This window comes from Trachurus japonicus, chromosome 2, assembly GCF_045865225.1.
Source record: "Trachurus japonicus isolate A0001 chromosome 2, Traja_1.0".
NCBI lineage: Eukaryota > Metazoa > Chordata > Actinopteri > Carangiformes > Carangidae > Trachurus > Trachurus japonicus.
This window is the reverse complement of record NC_140908.1, coordinates 8,130,585-8,157,414: the sequence shown is the minus strand read 5'-3', so window position 1 is coordinate 8,157,414 and position 26,830 is coordinate 8,130,585. Positions and strand designations below refer to the sequence as shown.

General features: G+C 47.6%; 1 protein-coding gene across 3 annotated transcripts in view; it reads right to left on the bottom strand.

Moving 5' to 3' along the window:
* Positions 1-26,830, bottom strand: part of nrp2a (neuropilin 2a) — a 59,523-nt gene that overhangs the window by 20,214 nt on the left and 12,479 nt on the right. For all 3 annotated transcript variants that reach the window (XM_085798145.1, XM_085798127.1, XM_085798136.1), the window contains exons 3-10: positions 20,587-20,768; positions 13,504-13,734; positions 12,036-12,191; positions 11,352-11,521; positions 10,371-10,526; positions 3,018-3,162; positions 552-727; positions 81-260 (exon numbers count right to left, since the gene is read on the bottom strand). In XM_085798145.1, coding sequence (XP_085654271.1) covers positions 81-260; positions 552-727; positions 3,018-3,162; positions 10,371-10,526; positions 11,352-11,521; positions 12,036-12,191; positions 13,504-13,734; positions 20,587-20,768 — 1,396 coding nt within the window. The remainder of the gene's footprint in view (positions 1-80; positions 261-551; positions 728-3,017; positions 3,163-10,370; positions 10,527-11,351; positions 11,522-12,035; positions 12,192-13,503; positions 13,735-20,586; positions 20,769-26,830) is intronic.

The following is a 26,830-nucleotide window of genomic DNA, read 5'->3' as shown; positions in this document are numbered from 1 at the left end:
CAAAAAACACACACAGACTGTGATAGCTGCCCTGCTGATGCAACATGCAACACACTCTCTCTATATCCTCCTTCGCTCACCTTGGGCAGGCTGGTCTTTTGGTCCATGATGAAATTCCACTCTTTTCCATTCAGGCTGTACGCCACCTTGTACTTCCGAACGAACGCCCGGTTATCTGTGGTCGCCCCGCTTCCCGCGTCTCCTCCTCTTGCTCCTTGGGTGATCACACCACGCACCGTCTTGGGCAGCCCGAGGTCCACCTGAGGAGATTAGATTTAGATGAATGCACTCGTGGTTATGCTTTAATGGCTGCTGTGGTTTGTCTCTGTTGATAAGAGCAAGCCAAAACAACATAGCAGTTATTCTTCCTGGTTCCCATTCATGCTAATCTGCTGCAAGTTTTATATGCTAATGTCAGCGCTGAATGCGTGGAGGTGCATATTAAGTGACTCATGCATATTAACTTGTAAGAAAGAATGCATTAAAAAAGGGATGCAGAGACTGGAAAATTGCAGCCAAAATACAGTGAAATGATTGAATAATCTCTGTACCTGTAGCCACTCCTCTCCTGCCAGCGGCTGTGCGGGGGCCGGGAACCAGCCGGAGCGACTGGCCACCAGACGGGCGGTCGCGGGATTCCACACCATGTCCCTGCTGGAGGAGGCTGAGATCTGTGCATCGGGAAGCAGGCCGGACAGCAGGCCCTGCAGGTCCGAGCACGGAGCGTCTGGACAGCGGGAAAGGAGAGAGGGCAGAGATTACTTTAACCTGCAGCTCAGCCGGGTGGACGGAGACGTTCCAGCCACGACCTAACATACACTCACGCTGTTACACATATTCCCACCTGGGAGCTGTTAAGCTTCACCGCAGGATTGCACTACTGGCCACTGAGCATTAAGAGTACAGAGAGACCAGGGAGGGAGGGGAAGAGAGGAGATGTTCAGTACAGCACTGCTGCTTCATTTCTGAATTCATGCACTTCACATCTCACACAAATATTTAAAAAATGTGTCTTTTAAATATGTAGTTCTCTGTTTTGTCTGTGTTCACTGGGCTGCACACGTTTTACGTACATTCACCGACTCAGGGAAAGTTCCAAGTACACGTAGAAGCACTTTGGGAATGAAACTCATTCAGATATGGAGAGGCGAGTAGCGCTGAAAGTAACTTGCCTAGGGAGTATGTGAGAGGCTAGAAATGAGGATTAAGGGGATAAGAAAGGTATAATACGAGGAGCTGGGAGGCAGAGAAGTAGAGAGCGGAAAGAGTGGAGGGAGAAAAAAAGGGAAAAGAGAGAGGGAACGACGACAGCCCAGGGAGGCAGGGAGAGGAAGAGGGGAAGACGAGACTCTGCAGAGGCAAACAGTGGGAGAGGGAGGGAGGGATGGAGGGAAGATGAGCACATGGGAGGGAAGACGGGAGGCAGGGAGAGGTTAAAGGGATAGTTCAACATTTTGGCAAATTGGCCCATTGCCATAATCCCTATAGTTTTAGGAGTAGGTTTGTTATCTTTAATTATCGGTGCAAGCAATTTTTAGAACGGTGGAGCAGAGCCGTGAGCAGCTCAGAGCTATGCTACGGAGGCTAATGGGATTTCTTGGTTTCCCTCATCAAACTCATCAAATACACAATCCAACAACTCCAAAACGCTCAGAGTTTTGGAGTTGTTGGATTGTGTATTTGAAAAAAAATAGCTTGCACGGACAATTTAAGGTAACGAACCTACTCCTAAAACTATAGGGATTATGGCAATGGGCCAATTTGCCAAAATGTTGAACTATCCCTTTAAGGAGGAGGAAGAGAGAGAGACACAGAGGAAGTGAGAAAGGGCTGGAGGAAGCAAGATGGGGAGATGTTAGTTGTGCTGACGGTTTAAGAGAACACAGATCAAAGTTTCATGCTGTTATGTCACTGCAAAAGCAGGAGATGTAAATAATGAATAAAAGGCACAGGAAGTGTGTATGTGTATGTGTGTTTTTGTGTGTGCGTGTGGTGTGTGTGTGTACATTTCAAAGGGTGTGCCTGCTTTTGAGGTCATCTGCTATATTTAGAAAGCAGCCGGTGTGCCCCGTGTACCTGTACTGTAACAGCTAATAGTTATTTCAATAGCAGCTGTTGAGGCTGTGGAGGAATCACAGTTTCTGATGTAAGAGTGAATGGGGAGTGTGTGTGTGTAGGGGGGAGGATGGGGGGGCTTGGGCATGAATGATTGATCGGGACTCATTTCCAGATATAGAGCAAAGAGGACACATCAAAAAAGGAGTTAGAGACAGCGAGCGAGCAGCGCTTGGAGAGAGGGAACTGACACTGCTGCTGCTGCCTCTGGAAGAATAGAGTAGAAGTTGCCTTTAATTAGCCCGAGGGTTGCCATGTTTAAAAGATAGCAGGGGGAGAGTGTGGGAGAGAGCATAAATACACATGTATGTGTGAGAGAGACTATCTGCCAGTGTGTGTGTTCTCTTTTAAGGTTGAGGAAGTTATTTCTTGCTTCTGTTCAAAGGCTTTTTTTTTTATTCCCGGCAAGACGGTGGTAAACGGAGACGTGTGACCACAGTGCTGCTGGATTAAACCCCTGAAACACCACAGTGGATAAACAAGGGATTTCTCCGTCTCCCTCTCCTGCTAGGCCTTTAACCCTCCTGTTGACCCAATCTGTTCCCTTCCTTTCTCCCCCCTTCCTTCTTTCCACAATCCTTCTTTCCTTAGTCTTTCGATCCAATTGACTTGATTTGTTCCCTCCCTCCCTTCCATCCTTCCTTCCTTCTGTCTGTCCGTCCTTACTTCTTCCTTCCTTTTTGACTCAATTGACCTAATCTGTTCCTTCCCTCATCTATCTTTCTTCCTTTTCCCTTCCTTTTTTCCTCCCATCTTTCCCTTTGTCCTTCCTTCCTTCCTTCTTTCCCTTCGTCCTTTCTACCTTCCTTCCTTCCTTCTTGACCCACCCAGGAGGAAAACAGGAGTGTTAAAAAGAAACTGTTCCTTCTGTTTCCTGTTAAAAAACACACACACACACACACCTGTTATCTGGCATCCGTAGATCTCGAAGCGCAGGGCGATGCCGTTCCTCCAGGTCTGCGGTCGGATGCGGACGAACCGGGCCAGGACGGGCTGCGGCACGCGGTTCAGGACCACCTCGGCCGGGTCGGTGTTGGCGTGGAAGATCTGATGCAGAGACAAGACGAGGACAAACAGGAGACGAAGACAAAGGCTGGTTACTGTCAGGAGCTGATGTACTGTACACGCCTGCACGCCTCGGTGCCTGGGCTGTCTTATCTCTCTCTCTCTCACACATACACACCACCATCTCTTGCTCGACACCCACCCACAGCGCACGGTTTCGCTTGGCTACACACACACACACACACACACACACATAACACAGTGCCAGGCCGGACAAAGCAGAGACAACCCAAACACGGATCCAATGTCACTCGCCCAGCTGTCGATGTGTTTTGGGGTCAAAGGTTCGGCGCTGGGAGGCTGGGAAAGCCTGGATGGATGAGGGTCTCTCTTTCTCACTCACTCTCTCCTTCACACACACTGCTTCACCTCTCCACTGGTGGTCATAGGAAGCTGCAGTGGGGGGGCCGAGGGGGTGGGGGGGGAGGGGGGACATGACCTGACACGGCCAAACATGACGGGACCTTCCAGACGCAGGAAGTCTGTCCAGGTGGGCAGGATGCGAGTGAAATTTCACTTCCTAAGAGGCATCCACCCTAAAAAACCATCAACAGTCACTTCATGAACACTCCCTTCCTTCCATTCGTGCTGAAGCGTCAGGTCATGGTGGGAGGTGGGAGGTGGGGGGGTCGGAGGGGGGGCAGAAGTAACCAGGGCGGTCAGTGACTTTCTGTTCTGGGTGGAAAAGTCAGCCAAGATGCTCGAGTCTGCCTTTCTTTCCTGTTTGCGTGTTTTCCAAAACCCATAACTCCCATTTTATAATTATAATTACCTTCCTCTTCCTTCTACACCTCACACCCCCTCCCTCCCCACCCCCACCACCTCACTCCGTCTGTCTACACCACATCCCCTCATCTCAACACCTCTCAGCTGATATCTCTCTCTCTTTCTCTTTCTTGCTCCCCAGCTTCCTCGTACTGGTGGCGGTGGTGGCTATAAACTAAAACCACACACAGGAAACCACAGGAATCCACACACACACACACACACACACTCACTCAGATAAGCAGAGGAAGTGTCTTTTAACTGACTGAGTGGCTGTTAAGTGTCATTCACTCTTTCTCTCTCTCCGTCTGTGGTCGACCGAGGCCGTCCGATTGGAGGACGACAGATATCGGCGAAACCACGGCGATGAACATCTACGCGGCGGAAAGATGGAAAGACAACAGCTACAAGCAGCTGAATTAAAGATTAAAGGCATCAACCATCTTCTCTTTTACTCTAATCCAAGCGCATGAGGATCAAACCCAGACGTGCTCCCTTTGCCTAAAAATTTGATTCCCGTTTCTTTTGATAATGTTGTTTTTCATTATAAGTGATAAACCATCTGCTTTCATTTAAATTTGCAGACACTACACTGGCATGTTGGTATAAAACGACCCATTTGTGAAGTTCCCAGCCTCCTCCCAATAATACGATATTCCAGATATTCCACAACCAGAGGGAATAGCACTTGGAAATCCTCCTCCAGGGGTTTTATTTGATTTTGGGCATGGCCTGATTTAATCAAACGGAGCTGACACTGGTAATACAAAGCAGCATGAGTGTTTGAACAGATAAGCCAGGCTATCTCTTCTGTATCTGCTGCTGGATCGAGGATAGACAGCCGTCATGTTTACCTAAGAGGCCAAACAGTGGATGTGGGCTCTTATGGGGGTTATGTAAACACCCACTCACGCTCATACAACTGACCCGTCTTCTTATTCTACTCTCTGATTCTTCTGTGTGTATGAAACAAAGAGCAGCAGGGAGGGGATGAGGGGGGAAACACGGAAAAAAATGACTGCGGGGAGGATGAGTCCTCAGAAGAGGAGTTAAAAACAGATGAAGAGATGGGTGGAGGCGGGTGAGAGAGACAGAAGAGGTTGAATGGAGGGCAGGAGAAATGACTATATGAGGAATATGAAGAGGAGGCAGGGAGTGTCAGCGAGTGGGAGGGGAAGAACAACAGAGACATTCATCACGGTAACAGGAAATAGTCCATCTGAGCATTTATGTCATTACACAACCAAAAAAAAAAAAAAAATTGATGGAATTTCCTCAATTTTGAAATAAATTGCGACCACGAGTTCACATTATCGGACAAACACCACGATTCAAGCAGCAGTCTCACAAAAACTGTCCCTGCAGCACTGAAAGTATCAACTTTTTTACGATTAAAAACAAAAGTGACAAATGACGCAAATAATACGTCACGATCAGGACCACGGAGGAGAAAGTTAGGAAATGTCTGCAGAATATTTGTTCATTACAACTTCCCAGAAACGTCTGTAGAGAGAGAGTGCCCACCATGACTAAGAGGCCATTAGCTGGTGCATTATAAAACTGCCAGCTGCTTTTCTTTGTTTCCATCTTTGGATAAAAGCAGGGAATATGGCCAACGTTAATGACACAAAAAGAACAACGTGTTCGATGTGAATCAGCTCTGGAGGGAGAGGCGCTCTTTATTTCTCTTTCTAAGATGTGAGACAGAGACAGAGGGAGGGAGGGAGAGAGACAATGAGAAGTTGTTGGTCAGCTCTCCCTCCACTTCCTCCCATCTATTGTCAGGCTACCTGAGGAGGTCGCCCATCTGACCCCTGAGCCATTACCTCCGAGGTCAAAGGTCAGCAGCCTTAGGAAGCAGATGGTTGGTCATTGACCGACTTGTTGATACCGTGGTTACTTTTTGACTAGCGGGGGTTGGGGAGCGTCGCAGCGGACGACTAAGCCGCCGTCTGGAATCTGCCCGGCGACTGGCATGTTTTTCTTTTCCGTGTCTCCTCACGTGACGTGTAGGCGAGGTGGGCTGAATAATTAACGTCGCCGTGTTGTGTATCCTGGTGAGGAGAGTCATGAAATTATAACGAAGCGCCTGCCTGCAGTCTGAACGCCCACACACACACACACGTCGCGGCAAAGCGGCGGTCAGACTGCTTTGTGCGGACATCGGCGGGACAGAGGCACCATGGGTATTTAAGTATTGATGACCCCTGTGGAGAACGAGGTCACCGTGAAAAGCTTGTGTGTATGTGTGTGTGTTATTGTAAACACCGCGGACCAGCAAAGAGAGCAAACAGAATCTAGTGTTAAAGGGATAGTTCAAAATTTTAGCAAATTGGCCCATTGCCATAATCGCTATAGTAGTATTGTGCATCAGCGGTTTTGCATAAATTTACCTCTAAAACAACTCCATCTCCTAATGTTCTGTTACTATCTCATAGCGTGGTGAATGTGCAGGTCACAACTTGTCCACCAGAGCGTTTTGGAGTTGTTGGATTGTGTATTTGATGAGTTTGATGAGGGAAACCAAGAAATCCCATTAGCCTCCGTAGCGTAGCTCTGAGCAGCTCACGGCTCTGCTCTGCCGTTCTAAAAACAGCTTGCACCGACAATTAAAGGTGACGAACCTACTGCTATGACTATAGGGATTATGGCAATGGGCCAATTTGCCAAAATGTTGAGCAATCCCTTTAAAGAAAAAAACACTTGAGGCGTGGACACACTTGTCTATCGTCTCTCCCTCCTCTGTGTTTTCATGATGTCTCCTTCCTCTCCCAGAGTTTTCCTTCAAGCTGATGATGGTGCCACAGGGAGAAGTGGCTGAGCTCTGCACAAGACATTATTCACTCCTTTTTTCATCCCCGTGTTGTTCCCTCGACCCCGCTCCCCTTCTCTGCCCATTACGCTCCTCGTCCTCCTCTTCTTGCTCTACTTACTCCCTCCATCGCTCTATTCTTTCTTGCCATTACCCCCCTGTCCATCTCCTGCTGCAAGACGTCCTCTGCCCACTCCCACCCCCCACTCCTTCTTCTCTGTTCTCGGTATGAAGATGTTGACAGTAGGAACTGGTTCCAGCTGGCCGCTCTCCACTACTGAGGGGCGAGCTGTGTGTGTGTGTGTGTGTGTGTGTGTGTGTGTGTAATGTTGTCTTACACCACCTTATGCTGAAGTCCTCCACTTTGTAGCTGTGTTAGCAGTTGCTGTCTGTGTACATGTGTGTGTGTGTGTGTAACATCTCACCTGTGCGTGTATGATGTGTGTGCAGCTTTATGTCACGAAGAATGAGTGAGTGAAAACAAAGCTTGTGTGTGTGTGTGTGTGTGTGTGTGTGTGTGACACAGTGTGATGGAGGAGCAGAAGGCTGAAATGCTGTGTGGGCTGTTTTTTCCATTCCCAGTTTACTTTAAATGTGTGTGTCTGTGTGTGTGTGTGTGTGTTGAACTGATATAGCATAGCCTCACTTCTCAACAACACAATGCTTTGTTAGCACTGGGGCTGATGGGATTTTCCTCAAAGACGAATGACAGAGTGTCTTTACTGTTAATTTGTTTGGGTGCACATGTGTATAGCCTATGTGTGTCTGATACCTCTAAAAAAATCATTGTGTGTGTGTGTTTGTGTGTTTTTTTTGTTTGCGTGTGACAGATAGGCAATTCCTAAGTGTGCTCGTGTCTCGTCAAGTAATGAGGTGCATATGTAAGTAGTGTGATTTAGAATTAACAAGTCACATGGGTGTCAAACTGAAAATGTGTTGGTATGCAGAAAATGTGTCGAAAAGAATCGCGCACACACACATGCACACACACATGCACACACACAGATTCACAAAGCCTGTTTGCTGGTGTGACTGAGGTGATTGCAATCTGCAGCGCTGGTGTTTTTCTCTTCACACGGCACTTACATTTCTTTTGAAAAGGGAAAAAAAACCTTTCCCACAATTCCTTTCTCAGCTCCTCTCCCTTTCTCTCTCTCTCTCTTCATTTCTTCCTGACTTCTTGCTGTCAAATAATCTTTATTGGCATTAAATCCTTCGGTCTTTGTCAACACAGCAAATAAGGACACAAATCTTGACAATGAATGGCATGGCGCTCTCTCCAAATAACAAACACTGCGAGGTACGAAGTGCCAAGCCAATCCTTTTATTCATGGGTGATTCACATCTGATGCACAGACACAGTCACGGCTCAACCTTCCGCAAACACACACATATTGTAAAACCGCCGACGCACACATAGCGCGCGCACTCTTTTCAAAGCCACATTAGCTTCAAACTCTCTGTTAAATGACAATTAGAAGAACCAAATCCCAGTTATTACAGGACCCCCTGATGAGCATTGAGCTTCAACCACTTAAGGGCTCTTTGGGGGGCTTAGGATGGGCTAACTGGGAGTTTGTACGACATGACTGGTGGATTAGCAGTCACGGAAGATTCAACTGAACTGCGGCCCACGGGGCCCCGAGGAGAACCTGGTTGGCGAGGAGAGTAAAGAGCAGGGCGAAATCTTCACGCGCAAAAAAACAAAAAAATCAGGCCGGGGCGAATTCACGACCGCAAATTTCGCTTCATTTGTCAAAGGCGTTATCCCTAAATCCAATCCATCCATCCCTGCCTGTGGTCGAGGAGGTTTTATCCGCCCTCAGCTGAGACGTCTTGTCTCCGTATTAAACATCAGAGGGTGAGAATGCACAATAAATCCTCGTGGATTTAGGAATAATTTCGGAGGCCTATCACGCATCAAAACTTCATCAAAAACAGATGCTACGCTGAATCACATCTATATTTTATGTAGATAAAGTTGTTTCATATTAGTCAGAGTATCAGATGTTATTTCCTGCTTTCAGCTCAGTTTGGAGGATTATCCATAATTCAACATGACTCTGCTGTGTTTTATTCATCCTTCAACTCTGTGCATTCTTTGTATGAGCTGGAAACATAACCAATTTACTGATACATATCCCCCCTCTCCTCCCCTTCCCTCCTCCACCTTTTATGTTGATGCATCTGTCCATGTCTGAAAGTGTCTGAACAGTATTTTGCCCAGACAGATTAGTGGACTCAGATTACACACAGACAGACCAGCGCACATCATATACATATGCGGACTCACGCACAGATTTCCAGACAGAGAGATCAGCCAGAGGTTGCACAAAGGGGGGGTACTGTTGGTTTTCACGTGTGTGTATGTACAAAGAGAGGGGGGGGTGTGATAAATTGCACAGATGTTGACTTTTTAAGTCAAATCCACGTTTCACTCAATAATCTCTGCATCAAATACCCCCCACCGGTTCCACCCAAACCAATCACTGGTGCACACAGAAGGGGGAGTCCCACTCTGTGTGGATTAACTGCTCCTGCACCCCCACTCCCACTACGACTCTCTATTTATTTTTCTGCTTCAAATCCACAGTGACCTTAACCCAGATGTGAGGGACGGAGTTCAAATCCCCAGGAGACAGGTTTACTGTTGGTTGCACCGTTACAACAACAACAACAACAACAACAACAACAGCAACAATCCACACTGTGTGTGCATTGATACACAACCCCCACCTTCACCTTACACACTAGTATACTGTATTTTACTATTGCAGTGGTTCCCAACCTTTTTTGGCTCATGACCCCATTTTGACATCACAAATTTCTGGCGACCACGTGAATCAAGATGCTGCATTTTATTTGAACTCGATTTACGTATATTCGAGAAAGTATAGAATACAGTTGTTTAAGATTATGTGTGGTGTTTTTAATCATAAGAATAATAATCAGTTAAAAAAAAAAATCAGTCTTTAAAAAAAAAAGAAATCAATTAGACATTTCAGGCGACCCCATTTGAATTCCAGGCGACCCCATGTGGGGTCCCGACCCCAAGGTTGAAAAACACTCCACTATTGTTTTCATACTTATACTTACTTTATTGTCATACTATTGCCCTACGGTTAGTGGTATCCTAAACCAATTTAGTTGTTACACTGTTCACAATGACAATAAAGCATATTCTATTCTATCCTATTCTAACAAACGAGGACACAAACAATGAGACTCATTCAGCGATTACAGTAAATAATGTTGAAATCAGCCTCACAAACTCGTCCAGTCCGCACGTGGTTTGACTCCGAGCGTTTACAACTCTGTGTGTGTGTTTATGTGAGCGTGTGCTGTGGTGAGCGAGAGATGATGAATTGCGAGCCCAGATAAGGACACATAGAGGACTCCATTGTTCTTGTTGTGTCAGTTCCCCTACTTCCTCTTATCTCTATCTCTTCCTCCCTGCTCCGTCTCTTTCTACCTCATGACTGGTCATGACTCGGGTTCATAAACAGCTCAACTGACTCTCTCGGCTCTTGGATGCACCAAACGCTCCACTTCACCTCTTTGTCACCGTGTGTGTGGACAGACCACGTTAATCTAGTGTGGCGAGTTCTGTTACCTTGTGGTTCTTGCCGTGCCGGTACACCATCCAGTCTTCCCCGTTGGTGCTGACTTCCAGCTTGAAGGTGGTGACGTAGTAGGACTTCTGAGTCTCCTTGGACACGGCCCCCTGTGTGGCGATGCCCGTCAAAACCTTCAGGAACTGGAGGTCAACCTGGGGAAAAATGAAAAAATGAATTAAAGCATTGATTTCTTATCATGGAAATATACTTTTTCTGATAATGAATAGAATCATTTGTAAGTGCAGGAGGATTTATGGAGCTCAGGGTTGATGTAGATAACAGAGCCAGAGCAGCTGCTGTGAGTATCTGTCACACAGACAGCAGGGGGATGGACACCAACTGTGGCCTACTGCTGAGGAAACCTAGGTGGTGTTTATATGTGGCTGTGCATTTGTCGCATGTGTGTGTGTGTAAGTGTGTGTGTGTGTGTGTGTGTGTGTGTGTGTGTGAGGGGAGGAAAGGCTGGAGGCAGAGATCAATGGCGCAGTGTTCGGATGCATTCCTGAAGAGCACCTTCATCAATCACAGGACTCCTCGCCACTCGTGTGCATGTGTATATATGTGTGTCTGTGTGCGCCTAGGTATGCATACATATCAATGGACTTGTGTGTGTGTGTATGTGTGTGTGTGTGTGTGAGACAGGAAAGATTGAGAGCACAGAAGCACTTCCTTATCATCAGTTCACAGTTCCTCCATTTCCGTTACGCGTGTGTATATAAGTGTGTGTGTGAGTGTGTGTGAGTGTCCTCACTGTACACAAGATGCATCTTCTCCTTTACACAAATATCACTCTCAAGTTCTCTACATTTATTATCCTCAGCAATGAAAGTGGTGTTGGTTCAGATTGTGCGCTCACAGCTGGAAGTGTAATATAATTCATATCTCAAATCCCACAGTGATTAAAGCTTCGGTATCTAAAGGTCATAAAAAGAAAGACATCACAGCACAGAAACAGGTAAACAAATATATATATATACCTGGATATACTCCTTGTTGCTGTCTTCTGATGGTGTCCAGGCGTTGTCGTCGTTGTTGAGGCGGGCCTGCCGTGGCAACCAGCGGCTGTCGTAGAAGGACGTGGAAGCAGAGATCTGGTCGTCGCTGATCTTCCCCGACTCCATTCCCAGCGCCATGCTGCAGTGGAACGCTGTTGGGGCGAAAGCAGAGAGTTTAAACATTCAGAGCGGAGGAAGGAGAGGAAGGCTGAATAGATGGAGAGTGAGAGGGGAGGTATAAAGAGCAAAGCGTGGAGCTGGAGGACAGAGACGACAAGGTAAATCCAGACAGAGAAAGGGGCAGAGGGAGACAGAAAGAAGCTCCACAGGTGAGAGAAGGTAAATTGAGGTGAAGTTAATTTATATTCCAAAAGAAAATACTATGACTCGGCTTCTGAGAAATCATGCTCCCTTAGGAGAGAGCAAAATAGGCTGAGAGGGGTGAGAGAGAACTTTGAGATTGAAATAGAATTAAAGTAGGCAAAGCTGAAAGGATCGAGAGGGTAAGAGGAGAGAGAGATGAAGGAAGAGTGTCAGCCTAGATGACGGAGGAGAGAGCGCTGAAAGGAGAGAAAATGGAGATGGGAATAAAAACAGGTAAACAAACCTCCACACAGAAAATCTAAAAGGCACAAACACATGAAAAGTAAGTTATCTCTCACTCACAGTCGCTGACTTCTTTGTGCGTCATGTTGTACCGGGCGGAGAAGCCGTCTTTGGCCACGGCCATGTCCGTGTGGAAGGAGAGGGACAGCAGGCCGGAAGACGACTGGATCTCTGGGGGGATCTTTGTCCCGCAGTATCGGCCAATCAGAGGAGACACTGTAGAAGCACATAAATCCAGTTCAGCTAAACTTGTGTGTGGTGATATCGGAATAAAACATTTGATTTTGTGTGGTTTTATTTTGAAAACCTGAGCCTTTTCTGGCTAAAACATGAAATATTTTTGTCCTCAGAAACACAGCAGAGACAGGTTTCCAGTGGCCACGCTGCTTCAGTAAGTGTTGTCTAATGAGTCGCAGCATGCGTCCCCCCCATGGTCGCTACTTCCCCCCCGACTCTCTTCCTCCCATCATTCCTCTTTCTCCATTTCTCTCTCCTGTCCATCCCTCCATCTGCCATGTGTGCCTCAGCCAGGGCCCAGCAGGGGGATTGGAATCCCTGCCTTAATGCAAACTGCACTGGCATCAGCTGCAGACACACACACACACACGCAGACACACATGCACGAGCGAGGATTACAATAGTCTCATGAGTAGCTCCGTTGCCAGACACCGAATTCTTCACCCTTCCGTCTTGTCTCCCATCCCTCTTTCATGCCCGAGGACTCAGCTCACTGGAACTGGGTTACACTTTAATTTCCTCCTAATTCACAACTTTGAATGGTATAAATTGTTTTCAGCTATCAAAGCTCCCAAATTCAAGGCTATAATTGGAATTTTAAATCCACTTGGATCCCTTTTTAGCAACTGAAAATAGAATAATTAGAGCAAATCCTCAGTTCTCTTCTTCATATTTATAAAAAAAAAAGAAGAAAAAAACTGGGGGCTGAGGGGGAGTCAGCAAGAGACAGAGGTGGGAAGTGAACCACTCACCACCACTAATGTGCTTTTCAGCAGCACCGCAGCAGCTAACGTTACCCTATGGCGGTCACTATCAAAGCCCCTTGATAACATCCTCAAATGTTTTTTCCCCCCGCCGCTTCCTGATCGCAGCCGATAGGCCGCTTTGGCAACACTCGGCACCTCCTATTGGCCCGCAAAACAGATACCCATCGTGGGCCGCCACTCTCTCTCTCACTCGCCTGGGGGAGGAAGGAAGCGCTAGGTGATAAGGAGGGAGTGCAGGGAAGGGGGTGATGAAGGGAGGTTATTACGGAGAGGGAAGAGGGGCATGGGAAAGGGCTGCTCCTCAGGGGTGTTGAAGCACGTTCAGCTCCCCGTGTAATAATGTTTCCTCTATGTAATATAATGTAAAGGAATGCTCGGCAACACTGCTTACATCAAAGACGGCAATGGCTGCTCGGGAAATTGAAAGCTGGTATGTTAATGTGCGTGTGGGAAAGTGGGGGATTGTGAAATTCTGTGTGAACATGCACTTTAATAAGCAATTGTGTGTATGTGTGTGTGCTCACCTTGCGGCAGGCCGTCCCATACGTCCAGCCAGTCGTACTTGCAGTCGCCCTCTCCCACCAGCAGGGGGTCGTTCTCCAGGTCAAAGGTGAGGAAGGTGAGCGTGATGTCCATGCGGGGCGGGGCGATGATCATGTAGGAGCACTCCAGGTTGTGAGGGTATTTATCCGGGAACCCCGGGGACTCGATCATGCCGGAGGAGCTGGTGAAGTTGCGGAAGCAGAACTCCGACCCTGAGCGGAAAACAAAGGAGAGGAGAGGAGGATATTTAGAAAATGAATAAGCAATCGGTCATATCGGGAGAGGAGGATACGGGCGCGGAGCGATCGATCACAGAGGGATATCTCATCTGACTTGCAGAGGGTGTTTCAGAGAGTCGTTCATCACTGACAGCCAGCTGGAGAATACAGTAGCTGCGGTGGCCAGACGCACAAACGCACACATGGTTTATGATGACCGATGGCGGAGAAAATACACAGTGAGCAAAAGCTCAAGTCGGCTGCTGCTGCTCAGTGTTACTCCGGGATGCTGATGACTCTTTTTGTGTGACGTTACATAATGTGACACATTCAATGATACACACTTAAGCGAGGCTAAAAGGGGGGAGCGGACTGACCCCTGCTCTGTTGCATATATTCAAAACAAATATTCTCCAACACCTCCCTTTTTCTCTCTTTTTTTTTTGCACTGTGTTTCTCTCTGACATCCATACACACACACATTCGCACACACGCCCCGCAAATGTTGTATAATGGTTCTAAGTGGGCCCTTTGCGGTGGCTCCTCATCAGCCATGCAGATTTATGCGCCCTGGGCGGCTCACCTTGAGCGGCGGCAGCTGTGTGGCTCAGATCATCTACCCATCAGCCACTGCTCCGCCGGCCCCACTGGGGAGCCCGTCACAGACAGAGTGTTTATGGAACAGCACATCAATGAGGGTGCCGACGGTCCGGCAACACAAAACAGACAAGGGACTTTACACAAATGTCACACAACACTCATTCACAATCCCCAGCTATTTTCTCACTCCGTCCATCCGGCTTCTCTTCTATCTTTACATGTCGGCTATTCACAGTCTGTTTGGTCGCCGATCTGCATCTCTTACTATTTTTATACACTCGCCAGAAGGGCAAACATCTCTCTGTGATAAAGTTGCTAAGAGACCGCAGCATCTTTATTAGATCTTTGTTTAACTGCACATGTCAGAAATGCCTGTGGTAGACCTTCCTCCACCGATGGATGGAGCTTATTTATAAACCCACTTGCACTGCTTGGACTTTGTTATTTCCAATATTTCTGCACTTGACTGACTGATAGGAAATGCATTTCATACATCTTGGCTCTGGTAGCCGGCTAGCATAAGGAAAAGAGTCTGTTCTTGCGGTGTTTTCCCATCAGTGATTGCGCTGGAAGGCAGACAGGGAGGTCATGTTTGAGGGTGGGTTGGGGTGGGGGCTCCTGGGAGAAGCTTCTGGTGGATTTCAAACCTGGGAAAGCCGGTGGGTCGCATCCAGCCATCTCTGCGCTGTGTCAGAGAGCTGCCAAGGCGGCGTTTGATTACCACATACATATTCAGAAAAGGCAGCGTTTAAGGAGCGCAGACATGCTAACAGCACATTCCTTCTGCAGCATTCCTCCGAGGCACCAGTCCTTATTATCAGCCAGCCCTATAAAAGCGGAGGGGTCGACTGGCTGCTCCGGCCCTCCCCTGTCTACACTTGGTTAATGGCAGAGAACTGACCCCAATCAGCACAGAGAGAGGAAGGAAAAACTCTGGAGATATCCACCGTCTGTGTCTGTCTCTTTCGCTTTGTTTTTCTTTTCTCCTGCAGCTTCCTTTTATCTCTTTTTTCTCCTCGTTTTATCGTCTTAAAACCTTCCTTCCTTGATTCACCGCATGTACTGGCGTATGAGCGTATTTACAAAGCGAACATATACTGTGTATCCGTCAGTCTGTCGACCTATTTTGCACGAATCTTCCCTTACATGTTAAAAACAGCATTGAAACCTCTTGTGTCGACTCCCACACACACACAGCAACATCAAAAACACCAGTGGATCATCTGCCTTCATGCTTGGAGCTTGTCTGCCTACACACGGGGAGCTAGGCATGTTGAAATATGATGGTAATTTAAAGCGAGCTACCGGTGATATCGCCCCATCCTACTACATCTGACCTCACCGCTCTGTGATAAGTGTGTTTGTGGGTGTGCGTGTCACTGTGTGTGAGTGAGCGGCATGAATTAGAGTAAACACGAATGCTGTGAATGCATTAAAGCAATAACGTGCATGTGATTGTAATGCAGCTATAAGACAACAGTAAATGAACTCTGCAGTATGCATGAGCCATATGTGAGTATGTGCCTTTGCATGAGTATGTCTTCTTTTGTGTGTCTATGCTTTTTATTAACCTCCTCTTGTGTGTTTTTGCTGCAGGCGTCTTCCTCTCTGTGTATGTGTCTCAACATGTGTGTGTCTGAAGGTGTGTGTGACAGCTTCACAGTGTGTGTGCAGACCCAGTAACACACTGGCCTTGTTTCTTTTTTTGGGTCACAGTGCAGCATGTCTGGAGTCCTCCCGCTTCAAAACTTCAATCTGAGCACAGCTTGACTCCATCGCCTCCAAACACACCGCTCTGTGTGTTTTACACTCAGTGTGCAGGAGCTAGCAGCTTCACACACACACACACACACACACACAGTCGCTCGGTGCTGCCACGTGCATGCATGTGTTCATATACTTCCGTGTGCACGCTCCCCCTGTGCTTGCGTATGCATGAGTACCTTCCTCTTTCGTTAGCGCTCATTAGTTCACAGTGTATGAACACGCCAAAAACAAGTCGTCCCCCTTCCCCACGCCACGCTGCCTCCCTCCGTCACTCCTCGGCCCGTGTCTTGGCCCCTGGTTGGTGCCTGCATCGCACCATGAGCTGCCATTTGGCTAGAGCTGTCTGCCGGCGAGGAGGGGGAGGTCAGAGTGTGTGTGTATTTGTGACGCGTGGCGGGGGGGTTAGGGTGGGTTGCTGGGTAGAAACCACTCGACTTTTTGCACATGAGTGCCTGATGTAGTGGCAGCTTCACATGTTATGTCTGGGCAACCCCTCCTCCCCCTCCTCCTCCTACTCCTCTTCTCTTCTTCCCTCGTTCCTGCAGAATCTGAGCTCATTCACTCTTTCAACTCGTCGCTCCTCCTCTCCTCTCCTCTCCTCACCTCTTGCGTTCTCCGAGCGTCTGCCTCACATCAAAACCGCCTCACCCTCTCTACCTGCCTGTCTCCATCTGACATACATCCGCACCTCACACACAAACACACGCGCGTCTCTCATGTAACCCCGGCTCGCGCTGCGTTCAGGGCTCCATTGAAGAAAAAGCTCTCCCGAGGCATCCGAGGAGGGGTGTGTGTGCATGCGTGCGTGAATGTACGTGCTGCACGGGAGGGTTAGGGTGGAAACCCCGCTACAATAACAACAACAACAACATGGTGAACAACAAGGAAACCAAGGGAAAGGAAAACAACATTCTTGGCGTTCCACAGCTCGACACTTTTATAGACCCTGAGAGACACTCTGCATCAATCTGAGTCACGTATCGCTCTCATCCCTCTGTTATGAGCTGAGGAATGCAATGCCATCATTAAGTTTTTTAAATCTTGATCGCGAAAGGAAGCAGACGCCAAAAAGCCCCCTGCTGTTTGTGATCAAAGTCTTCATGCAAGTCTAGATTTCTTGAATCTTATTCATGCAGTTGCCGTCTTATTATTTCATTTTGGGACATGTTTTCTTCATCACTGATCAGTCATAAACTCTCTTTGCGCTCCGTTTATTTATTCATGAATTTAATTTACCTTTGCCAGTTAATTACTTGAGTGTAATTTCAGCATTGGGATGACTCGGGTGTTTCAGGAATAAACACCACATGGCAATCAGCCATATAGTAACAGCCAGAGAGACGGCATCCAATCAACACGATAGCATCAGGAACACACACACACACACACACACACACACACATACACACTGGGCCTATGTTATGACTGGCGCTTGGGTGGGGGTCTCGCCTTGGGCTGCGCTCCCGCCGCGACCCCGCAGATGCCACGGCAGCGGTCACCAGCGTCCGCGAAGGGGACGATACGCCCTAGGGTGCAACTCGGCCTCGTCTTAACCCGCGATTGGCTGCGATGTTATCTGCCCTCGCCGTGTTAGTGGGTGGGGGGGGGCTTTTTGCCGACAAGTCTTCCCCCTGTAGCCGTGGTAACAGCATCAGCACCCACGTGACTGGGTGTAAGTGAAAGTGAATGATGGGGCGGAAAGGGGGCGTGGGGGTGGTAGTAGTAGTAGTCTGGGGCTGAATAAAGGGTTAAGCATGCATGAGTGGGAGCAAAGTAGGCCACAACAATATGAGGAGGGGGGAGGTGGGGGGGGGGCACTCTTACTGTACAACCGGATTATGGCATACGTGTACATGTGTGTGGGTGGGTGAATGGGGGGGGGTTGTTAGGTGGAGGGATGTTGTTTTTAGTTATTAGGTTTTTTTTGCAATCTATTGCAAATCAAACAAGACATCCTTACAAACAAGAAACAGAGCAAACTTTTTCTCCCTATTCTCCCTCCCTTTCCCTCGCTAAATAAGTAAAGCATTAAAACTATAAAAATAAGATGAAAATAGGAAGGAAGGAAAAATAATATTAATAATGAGAAATAAATAAATAAAAGTAGACAAACACTGATAACAGTTATATGATGAATTTCAAGGGTGTTTCTCATGTTGTTTTTGGGGCAAATGCTCAACCAGGCTCCCCCTCAGGAGGCTGGAGGGAGGGGGGGGGGGTATCAGAGGGGTCAAAGTTCACTTCTGTGCCTCCTTACTGGAAATAATTAGTTTTCACTGCACTGTAGCCCATGACACACACACAGACACACACAGACACACACACACAGACACACACAGACTGACACAAACAGATTGCTCGTCCGTTTCCAAACCCCCTAGAGTTGTTACAGTCACCGCTTATGTAATAGGCTTGAATGAACAAAACAAAAACAAGTGGCGGTATCATTAGTTTGTAGAATGAAAAACAGGCCAAGATATCCAACCCCTCCCCTCCTTTCACTGTCTCACACACACACACACACACACACACACACACACTCATGTGCACACACGCAAAAACCAGACACACACTGTCTGACTTCTAGACACAGTGTGGTGGGGTCAGCCTGCAGCCGTAAGCTGTACTGTCTGTTTAAGATGGGAAGGAAGCTGTGCAGACACACACACACACACACACACACACACACACACACACACACACACACACATCTCCCAGCTGTGTGCAGCGATTTCTATCTGTGCTCGGACGCACCCTTTAAAAACACATACAACCCATAAACACACACACACACACACACACACACTATACTAAACATATTCCACGTCAGTGCGATCTAGGAGTACCCACACTCTCTTACGTCTTTGAAAGCAGCACAATACAGTTGCATTGAAAATAGAAATGATATTCTAAGAGCTCTCCAGCTGAAATTACAAGCGCACAGAAATACATCAATGGGGGTAAAAGTAATGACAATGCAATTACTTCCACTCTGGTAAATAAACAAATCCTAGTCGGGATCTGTGTGTTCCCGTCAGAAGTTGGAGGCTGTGTCTAGTGGAAACCCGCGGTCCAGGTCGGCCACACTGAGACAAACAGCTATGATGAGCGTGTGTGCAGGAAACTGGAAACACCATAATTAACACATGGCCCCAATCACGCATCCTGAATACATTTCACTCCTCTTTTGTTGTTCTGTGTCCCTCCAACCCTTACTCTCTCTTTTTCTCCCTCTCTTGCACACACACACACACACATGCATCTATCATTCCGCCTACACACACACACACACACACACACACACACACACACATACAGACAGACAGACAGACAGCATCTCACACAACAAGCTGAGTGGAGTGGAACCACCCACACATTCAGCGAGCAGACACCTACATGTGCTCACACAGTGACACAATCTCTTGTACCCCCCTGAATTTATACCAGGATCTTGTTAAAGCCATGGCAACCGCATCCTCCATCCACCCGCCTTCAATCCATCCACACACACACACACATATGAGTGAGATAGAATCTATATTATAATTATTACACTGTTGGGGGTTCGAACTGGAGGCCTTAGTGATGGAGCCGCCGAGCGTCAAATCTGGGTCACATTCTTCTGACTGGAAGCCAGAGATGCTGTTCAAAGGTAGGAGGTGGTAGCTCGGTGCATTCTCTTCTGTGAGAGCGATGCTTATATCTGTGACTTCATTCAACGGCTTACATTTGGAAATCTTAAAATACATCACGACAGATTTGAGACTTTAGAAATGACTGCGTTGGCTTCCAGAGAGGAGCTCCAGTCCATATCAGCTGCTGGTGAGTCCCTTAAACATAAATCTTGCAGCTCCCCCAAGGCCACCTGACCATTTCACCTCTCCCACTACACACACACACACACACACACACACAAACACACATCCCAGCACCAAAACAAATATACTTCCCACCTCCACCTCACCTGCAGAGCGCACTTCACCTCGTGCACTTTGGCGACCTTGGAGAAAATTCCATTTCGGCACACACTCATCCCCATCAATCTCCTCGCCTCCGCCTCTACCTACAAACCTTTAACCTTAAGTCCAATGCTGCCTTGGAGCTCCCTCCATCATCCCACCACCACCACCACCACCTCCTCCCACTCCCACTCCCGGCTCTCCTCGTCCACCCAGAGGAAGCGGATCCTGCTCCAATCAAAGAGCAGGCATTCCTCGCATGCTTCCAGGCGGCTTGGAAGTAGTTTACTAATCTCTCTTCCCTCTTTGTTTAAGTTTTGTTTGCACGCCTGGCTGCCTCTGCTGATGTAAATTGTTTTGAGAGTGTTGGGGTGATGGAGTACAGGCTTTGGGCCATTAACATCCAACAAAGAAGTGACAGCTTTTCCTCTCCGTACGTTTTCCTGTCGTGTACTATTTAGCTTTAAGACTTCTAATCATTATATAAATGGAGTCAAATAGAGTTTGACTGTTTCCTCACCTGTTTTGAAGATCTCATAGCGCAGAGAGAAGCCGGCTCCTTGGTGGGCGTAGTCCGAGACGAATCGGATCTGGAGGGAGGGGCCGGACGAGATGATCGGTGCCGGGGCGATGTTGCTGCAGTGTCGACCCAGGACGTCGGCGTTGTCGCCACCACCGTCGCGGATCTCGATGAAGTCATACCTGATGGAAAAGAAAAAAGAGAGTGTAATGAGTTTCTATTGTACTGAAAATGTTTCAGCACCGGCATCCTTCAGAAAAACCGATCTTTACATCCAGTTGAAATTGAGTTTGCTCCTGCAGGAAGAGGATTAAGGACGGATATATGAGAGATAAAAGCAGATCGGCAACGGGGGGGATAAACATAGATGGATAGTTATGGCGGTTATGCAACAAGCTAAGCTAATAAAAACCAGACAGGTGTGGAGCTATTTACCATCAGAGTTCAGCCTCAGGACAGAATGCACAGTGCCCAAGCAGGAGCACAACACAACATTAAGACACAAATAAATATATCTGCCACAGACTTGGCTCTGAGTCAAAGTATCTCCTCCTCACTTGTACTGCTCCCCCTCAGCTGCATTCAGTATCAATAAATCCAGCTCTCACAAGCCGGGGTAGGACAACACACTCAGATTTCACCAACATCACTGGACCCCAAAACTGAACATACATGGAGCAAATGGCTGAACCGTGAGGGTGAAGATGCAGGCAAACAGACAGCTGGATGGACTCATTAATAAGGCGTGTAAAAATAGACAGAGAGGCTCATGAAATAATAAAGAGGTGAGGGCTGAGGGAGAGGAAAGGTGAGGGCATTAACAGCGTCGGGCGGTGAGAGGGAGAAATTAGGATAAATAAATGTGAAGACGGCATCGCTTTGTAGCTTCCACATGCCTGAGCTCTGGGCTTAAACTCTGCCTCACCAACTGACCCTGGGCTGTAAAAGCAAATACTTAACTGTCAGGTCAGTGTGTGTGTGTGTGTGTGTTTTTATGAGTGCGTGTTGGGGAGAGAGACACAGAGAGCCCACCTGGCTGATCCAGAATTAGCTCAGAGCCCCGTGTGTCATTCCTCTAACATTATGAGACACATGCAGGAGCAGAGTCGCAGACAACCCGCTGGAGCGTCTGTGGGAGATGCTTGATTTAGGCCTGGTGGAACACCACACGGGTGGGGTCAACGCAGAGGGAAACCCTGCGGCCAGCTGCTTTATTTTCAAGTTAAAGGACCATAGTGTCTCTATCAGCTGGTTTAAAGAGACCCAGAGGAGTTTGATTTTGGTTATAAAAGAGTCTCATATTAATGTGGATGAATCTACACTTGTTAATGGGTCCATTTTCGATAAATATATTGTTTTGTCTTCACTTTCCAAAACTTATCATAGCCCCTTTAAATTCCAGGTGCATTGAATGAAAACTGTCATTTACAAATAAAACACAGTCTTCGATAAACGACATCATAGCTGTGTTGATAATGATTTAACAGGGAGCAACGACCGGGTTATGAGGTCATAATTTATGGGATGTGAGAATCTCAGCGCTGTGTTCTTCACTGTTCTACCTCTTTCCATGTGTGTGCTTTCATGTGTATTTGTTTTCCACTAAAAATACTCATGTTGCTATATTTCATCTGTGACTAACCTCTGTGTAATCCTGGTCTCCGTAACATCCATCCCCGTTTCTCTTTCTCATTACAGCGCTAACAACTGTCTCCTCACCCCCCCTCCCCCTCCCCTTTCCCTCCCAGACTGCGATTCCCTTGCGTAACTAACTGCATCGCCACAGGAGCCTCGCAGCCACGTCGAGGAGGACACCCTCCCAAGATTTGCACACACGCAAAAACACACTTGTCTCAATTAGTTCATACGACGGAGACGTCACAAAGTCTCTGTTGTCCCGCTAATTACTGTGATGGGCTCTTTGATGCTGAGAAGGCATCACACACACACACACACACACACACACGACTTTTTAAACACAGCCTCCTGCTAAGGTTCTTCTCTTACTACTTCCCCAAAATGAAAAGTCTTCACTTGAGCTGAGAGGTTCCAATCAGCACTAAACTGTGCTCTTCTGCATCTAAGAACTGACACTGCAGCTTGGAATAAAACCTGGATTAAGAGGAGTAACTAAACCCCATTCTTTTTTTTTTGGGCTATTTCATTCCCATACAGAGCATTCAAGATAAAACTGCTGATGGGGGGATAATCCCAAACCATATTAATCTGGGTTGGAGCAGCACACGTACAGGTGAAGTGTGAAGATGCTGCAGTGAGCTTGTGATGTCACCACAACACTCATCTGATGACTAGGAAGCTGTGTTTGATTAAACCAAAAACGAAAAGCAGAAAGTAATCAGATTATGAGATTACACAACGGCAAAAATAATGTTATTGTTAAACTGAGATAAAGCAGTTTACAGTAAACCAGTTACAAGAGAGAAACTCAAAATCCCTGCGCTCATGTCAGACTATGTTAGTTTTTAAAGAGAAAGCCTGGGCGTGAGGAGACAAGGAGCGTCTCACAAATGGTGCTATTGAGTTGGATTATTGGAATTTGCAGGATCCGGCCTTTTTGAAGCTTCACCCACACTCAGGACTAAAAGTCAGGATGGCTCTGCCTCTGCAGCATTGATTTTCAACCATCCTGCCCCCCCCCCATCTCTGTCATCTCAAGCCCACTAACTTTATGGAGACGCAGTGTAGTCGCTGAAGTGCTCTTTTACCAATACACATCATTTCAGTGCACCAGCGAGAAACAATATGTGCATTATTTAAAAAAACGGATGCCGTCCCTCTAAAGTGTCTGTGCTGAAAATGCAATAACAGTGAGGGGGGATTAACAGGTCTCCTTGCAGCTAAAGTAGGTGATGGTTGGGGCTGAGGCAAATCTGTGTAACAGTGGGCCGGAGGAGGAACTCTTGTGCCAGTGAGTAAAAGAAGCCGTTGTCCAATTCTCTTATACATGTCTCGGTTGTAATCCTGCATTACAGAGGCGATGGTGAAAGCTTTAGCAGCGAGCTCCCACGGTGAGCCGGTGTAAGAGCCACGGCGATCCCCGAGTATACGCCTGCATGCTTAGGGCTCGGGGAAAACACACACACACTCCGACAAGTGCCAACAAACACACGTACACACATGCACACACACCGATAGACAGTTTTGCACGCGCAGATGTAGGCAAACACTGGCGTGCGCGCACACACTCGCCGCTGTATCGCCAACACCGAGCATAAAAGAGCTGAGAGCCTAATTAGGTTTTAATTGATTTTGGAGTGGGTCTCTATCCTTCTCTCCCTCTCTCTCTCTCTCTCTCTCTCCTGTCATGGATTAGCGTCAGTGAGTGAGTGTTCCTCAGATGTGATTATTGACCTGTTCGCTCAGCCTCTCCCCAGGCTCTGATGAATACATGCATGAGGGCCTGACGTGTGAGAGCCCACTGTCTGTCTCTCTCAAACACACACTCACGTATACATACACACACTTGAGCACATTCCAGGACATTGCACACACACATAAATCACTTGCACATGCACACATACACACAAACCCACTCCCATGAAGACACACATTAGCGACGCATACCACTCACACACTCTCAAACACACATGTACCCCCCTCCGCAGATCTAAATTCCATTAGGGAGTTGTTTTGATCCAAACCCCGCCTCTGTCTGACACCATCCATGCCCCATTCCCAGCTTTCTGTCTGTCTGGCAGTCTGTCTAGGTCTGCATGACCGGCCCTTGTGTTCAGGGAGCCATAATGGGACACCCCCCCTCTCCCCATCGCCCCCGACTCATTTCCCCCATGGAGAATAAGTGGAACAGGGGGAGAGGGGTTAAGGAAACTAAAAACCCTTGAGGGCCAGAAATTCTGCACCAGTCCAGACATGTCCTCTCTTCCTCCGCGCTCATATATCACTCCGCCCCCCCCCTCTCCGCCTAAACAACTAATTGCCTTTCGCACCTTTTGCTGTTTGTGGTGGACGAGGGACATTTCCTGCAGGCACAGAGAGACATAACTGTAATATGCATATTCATAAGTCCCACTAGTGGTCACTCTCCCTGCACCAGGAGCCTGGGGTCTAGTGTTTTCATTCAGTGGAAGCTGAATATCAACACATGAGGCGTTCAATGGGGGGTGTGGAAATTACACAAAAAAATTAACACGTAATTCGCTGTGGGTTGCGCGGTGTTCCTCTGATTTATTTTTGTTTACGCTGATAAAAGAGCAACAGCTGTTCTCGTATATCAGGAAACCAAACTTGGCCGGCGCTCAGACACTTGGGGGCTTCAGTTGAAATCATTTTCCCTCTCTCTGCTCCTGCGTCATGTCGTCGTCTTCTCTCTTTCCACACAAACCCATAAGATCCAGATCCACCAGGCGAACGAGGAAGCATCCGCTGCTTCTCCCCTCTCAGCAGAAATTAAGTGAGGTGGAGGTAGACACACGGCTGCATGCATGCTCATGCATCTACACACACACACACACACACACTACCGCCCTCGAAGGGGACTCTAATAAACCATAAGTGCCTCTGAAATATTAACTAGATGCTGCGAGCAAAATCCCTGCAGATCCTCTGAGCCTGCCATCTTCAATCTAGCCCAAAAAACAAACAGCACTCCTCCTCTTCCTCCTCTTCCTCCTCCCTTCACCTCCTGATGTCCATCACAGATTCATACTTACAGATGACCGGGGTTCAAAACCACCGACCACAAGCAGTCTGGGCTCGGCCCCGGCTGCATCGATCTGAAACATCAGACTATAACTGCAGTCTGAGCTGAAGCCGCGACCCCGCTGCCCTCAGCTCTCCACTTCAACTTCAACTTCCACTTCCCTCCGTCATCGTATATTTCACATACAATAAGAGATTTCGGTTGTTTTCACTCATGCGGAGAATCCAGCTCTTTGCTTACATGTTTGTGGAGCGGAGAACATGAGAGAGCGACTAAATTAATCATAAAGCTTTAATGCACTGCTCTCATCTCAGTGTCTCTGTGGTGGACAGGAGCAACCGATCACAGGGAGCGTTCGGGAAAACGCTGCAGGTTTTGTTCTGTTAGTTATTATATCATCATTACAGCGTTGGCAGGTGGAATCGTCGTGGAGGTGGCCGGACGCTGTGATGACCGTGATCTTGTCCTAAACGCCGGCAAAGTGCCAGATATTGACACATCAAAACCTGAACAACTCCCTTTAGTCGTGACCTCTGGCTTCTCATCTGTCTCGCCTTTCATCCTTAACCATCAACCCCCCCTTCATCCTCCTCTTCATCCCCTCCTCTCTCTCCCTCCGGCCACTCCTGATCATCTATCGATTTCCCATTACACGCGCAATACGGACATTGATCCCACACCTCTCTGCTCCCGCCGTTGGGTATTGGTGAGTGGGTGATATCATACACACACACACATAAGTGCACAGTTGCTATGTGCTGGTGACAGGGCATGTCACAGGCCACACAGCTTTATTGTGTGTGTGTGTGTCTGAAGTGTGTGTGGAAAGTTATAAAGTTATATCATCAGATCTTCCCTCCTCAGGCTGCGCTCAATAACAAATAACCAAACAAAAATGAGAAAATAAAACCCACAGAGGTGGAAGAAATGGATCTTTCTGAATGACTACTGTTTTATGGTGTGTGTGTGTGTGTGTTTGTGTGTGTGTGTGTGCGTCTGTATGTAGGATTGTGCCTGTTTCAATGTTTAATTCAAGTGTGTAAAAATAAAACACTTCCTCCTCCGGCAAGAGGAGAGGGAGAATGGAAGAACAAAGGGGGGGAAAGAGACGGATCAAGAACAGGAGGGAAGAAGATGAAGCAGAAGAGAAGGAGAGCTGGAGAAAACAAAATGAGAGAGAAAGAGAATCATCTCCACTTCTCTCCCTCTCTCTCCTCAGCTCCTGGTATATCACTAGGTAGCATCCTGGGGCTTGGTGATGGCAGATTGCATTAGAGATATGGGCCTGATATTTCATCTAGCCTTTATTACATTTAGTTCACATCAATCGGCTGGCAGCCTGGAGGTAAGAGCTATTTGGCACGCGGCCGGACCCCCCTTCCCTTGAAATGAAATCCTGAATTAAAGTGCCACCTCAGACATGGAGCGCCTGCATAAAGGCTGCGGATTTGATTGCTGCAGTAGAGCCGCGGTTTTTGGCCACGTTGCATCGTCCGAGTACTGACTGTTTGAACCCGCTGAGGGAAAATCACCAGCTGGCTCGGGGATATTACTGTAGCCCCA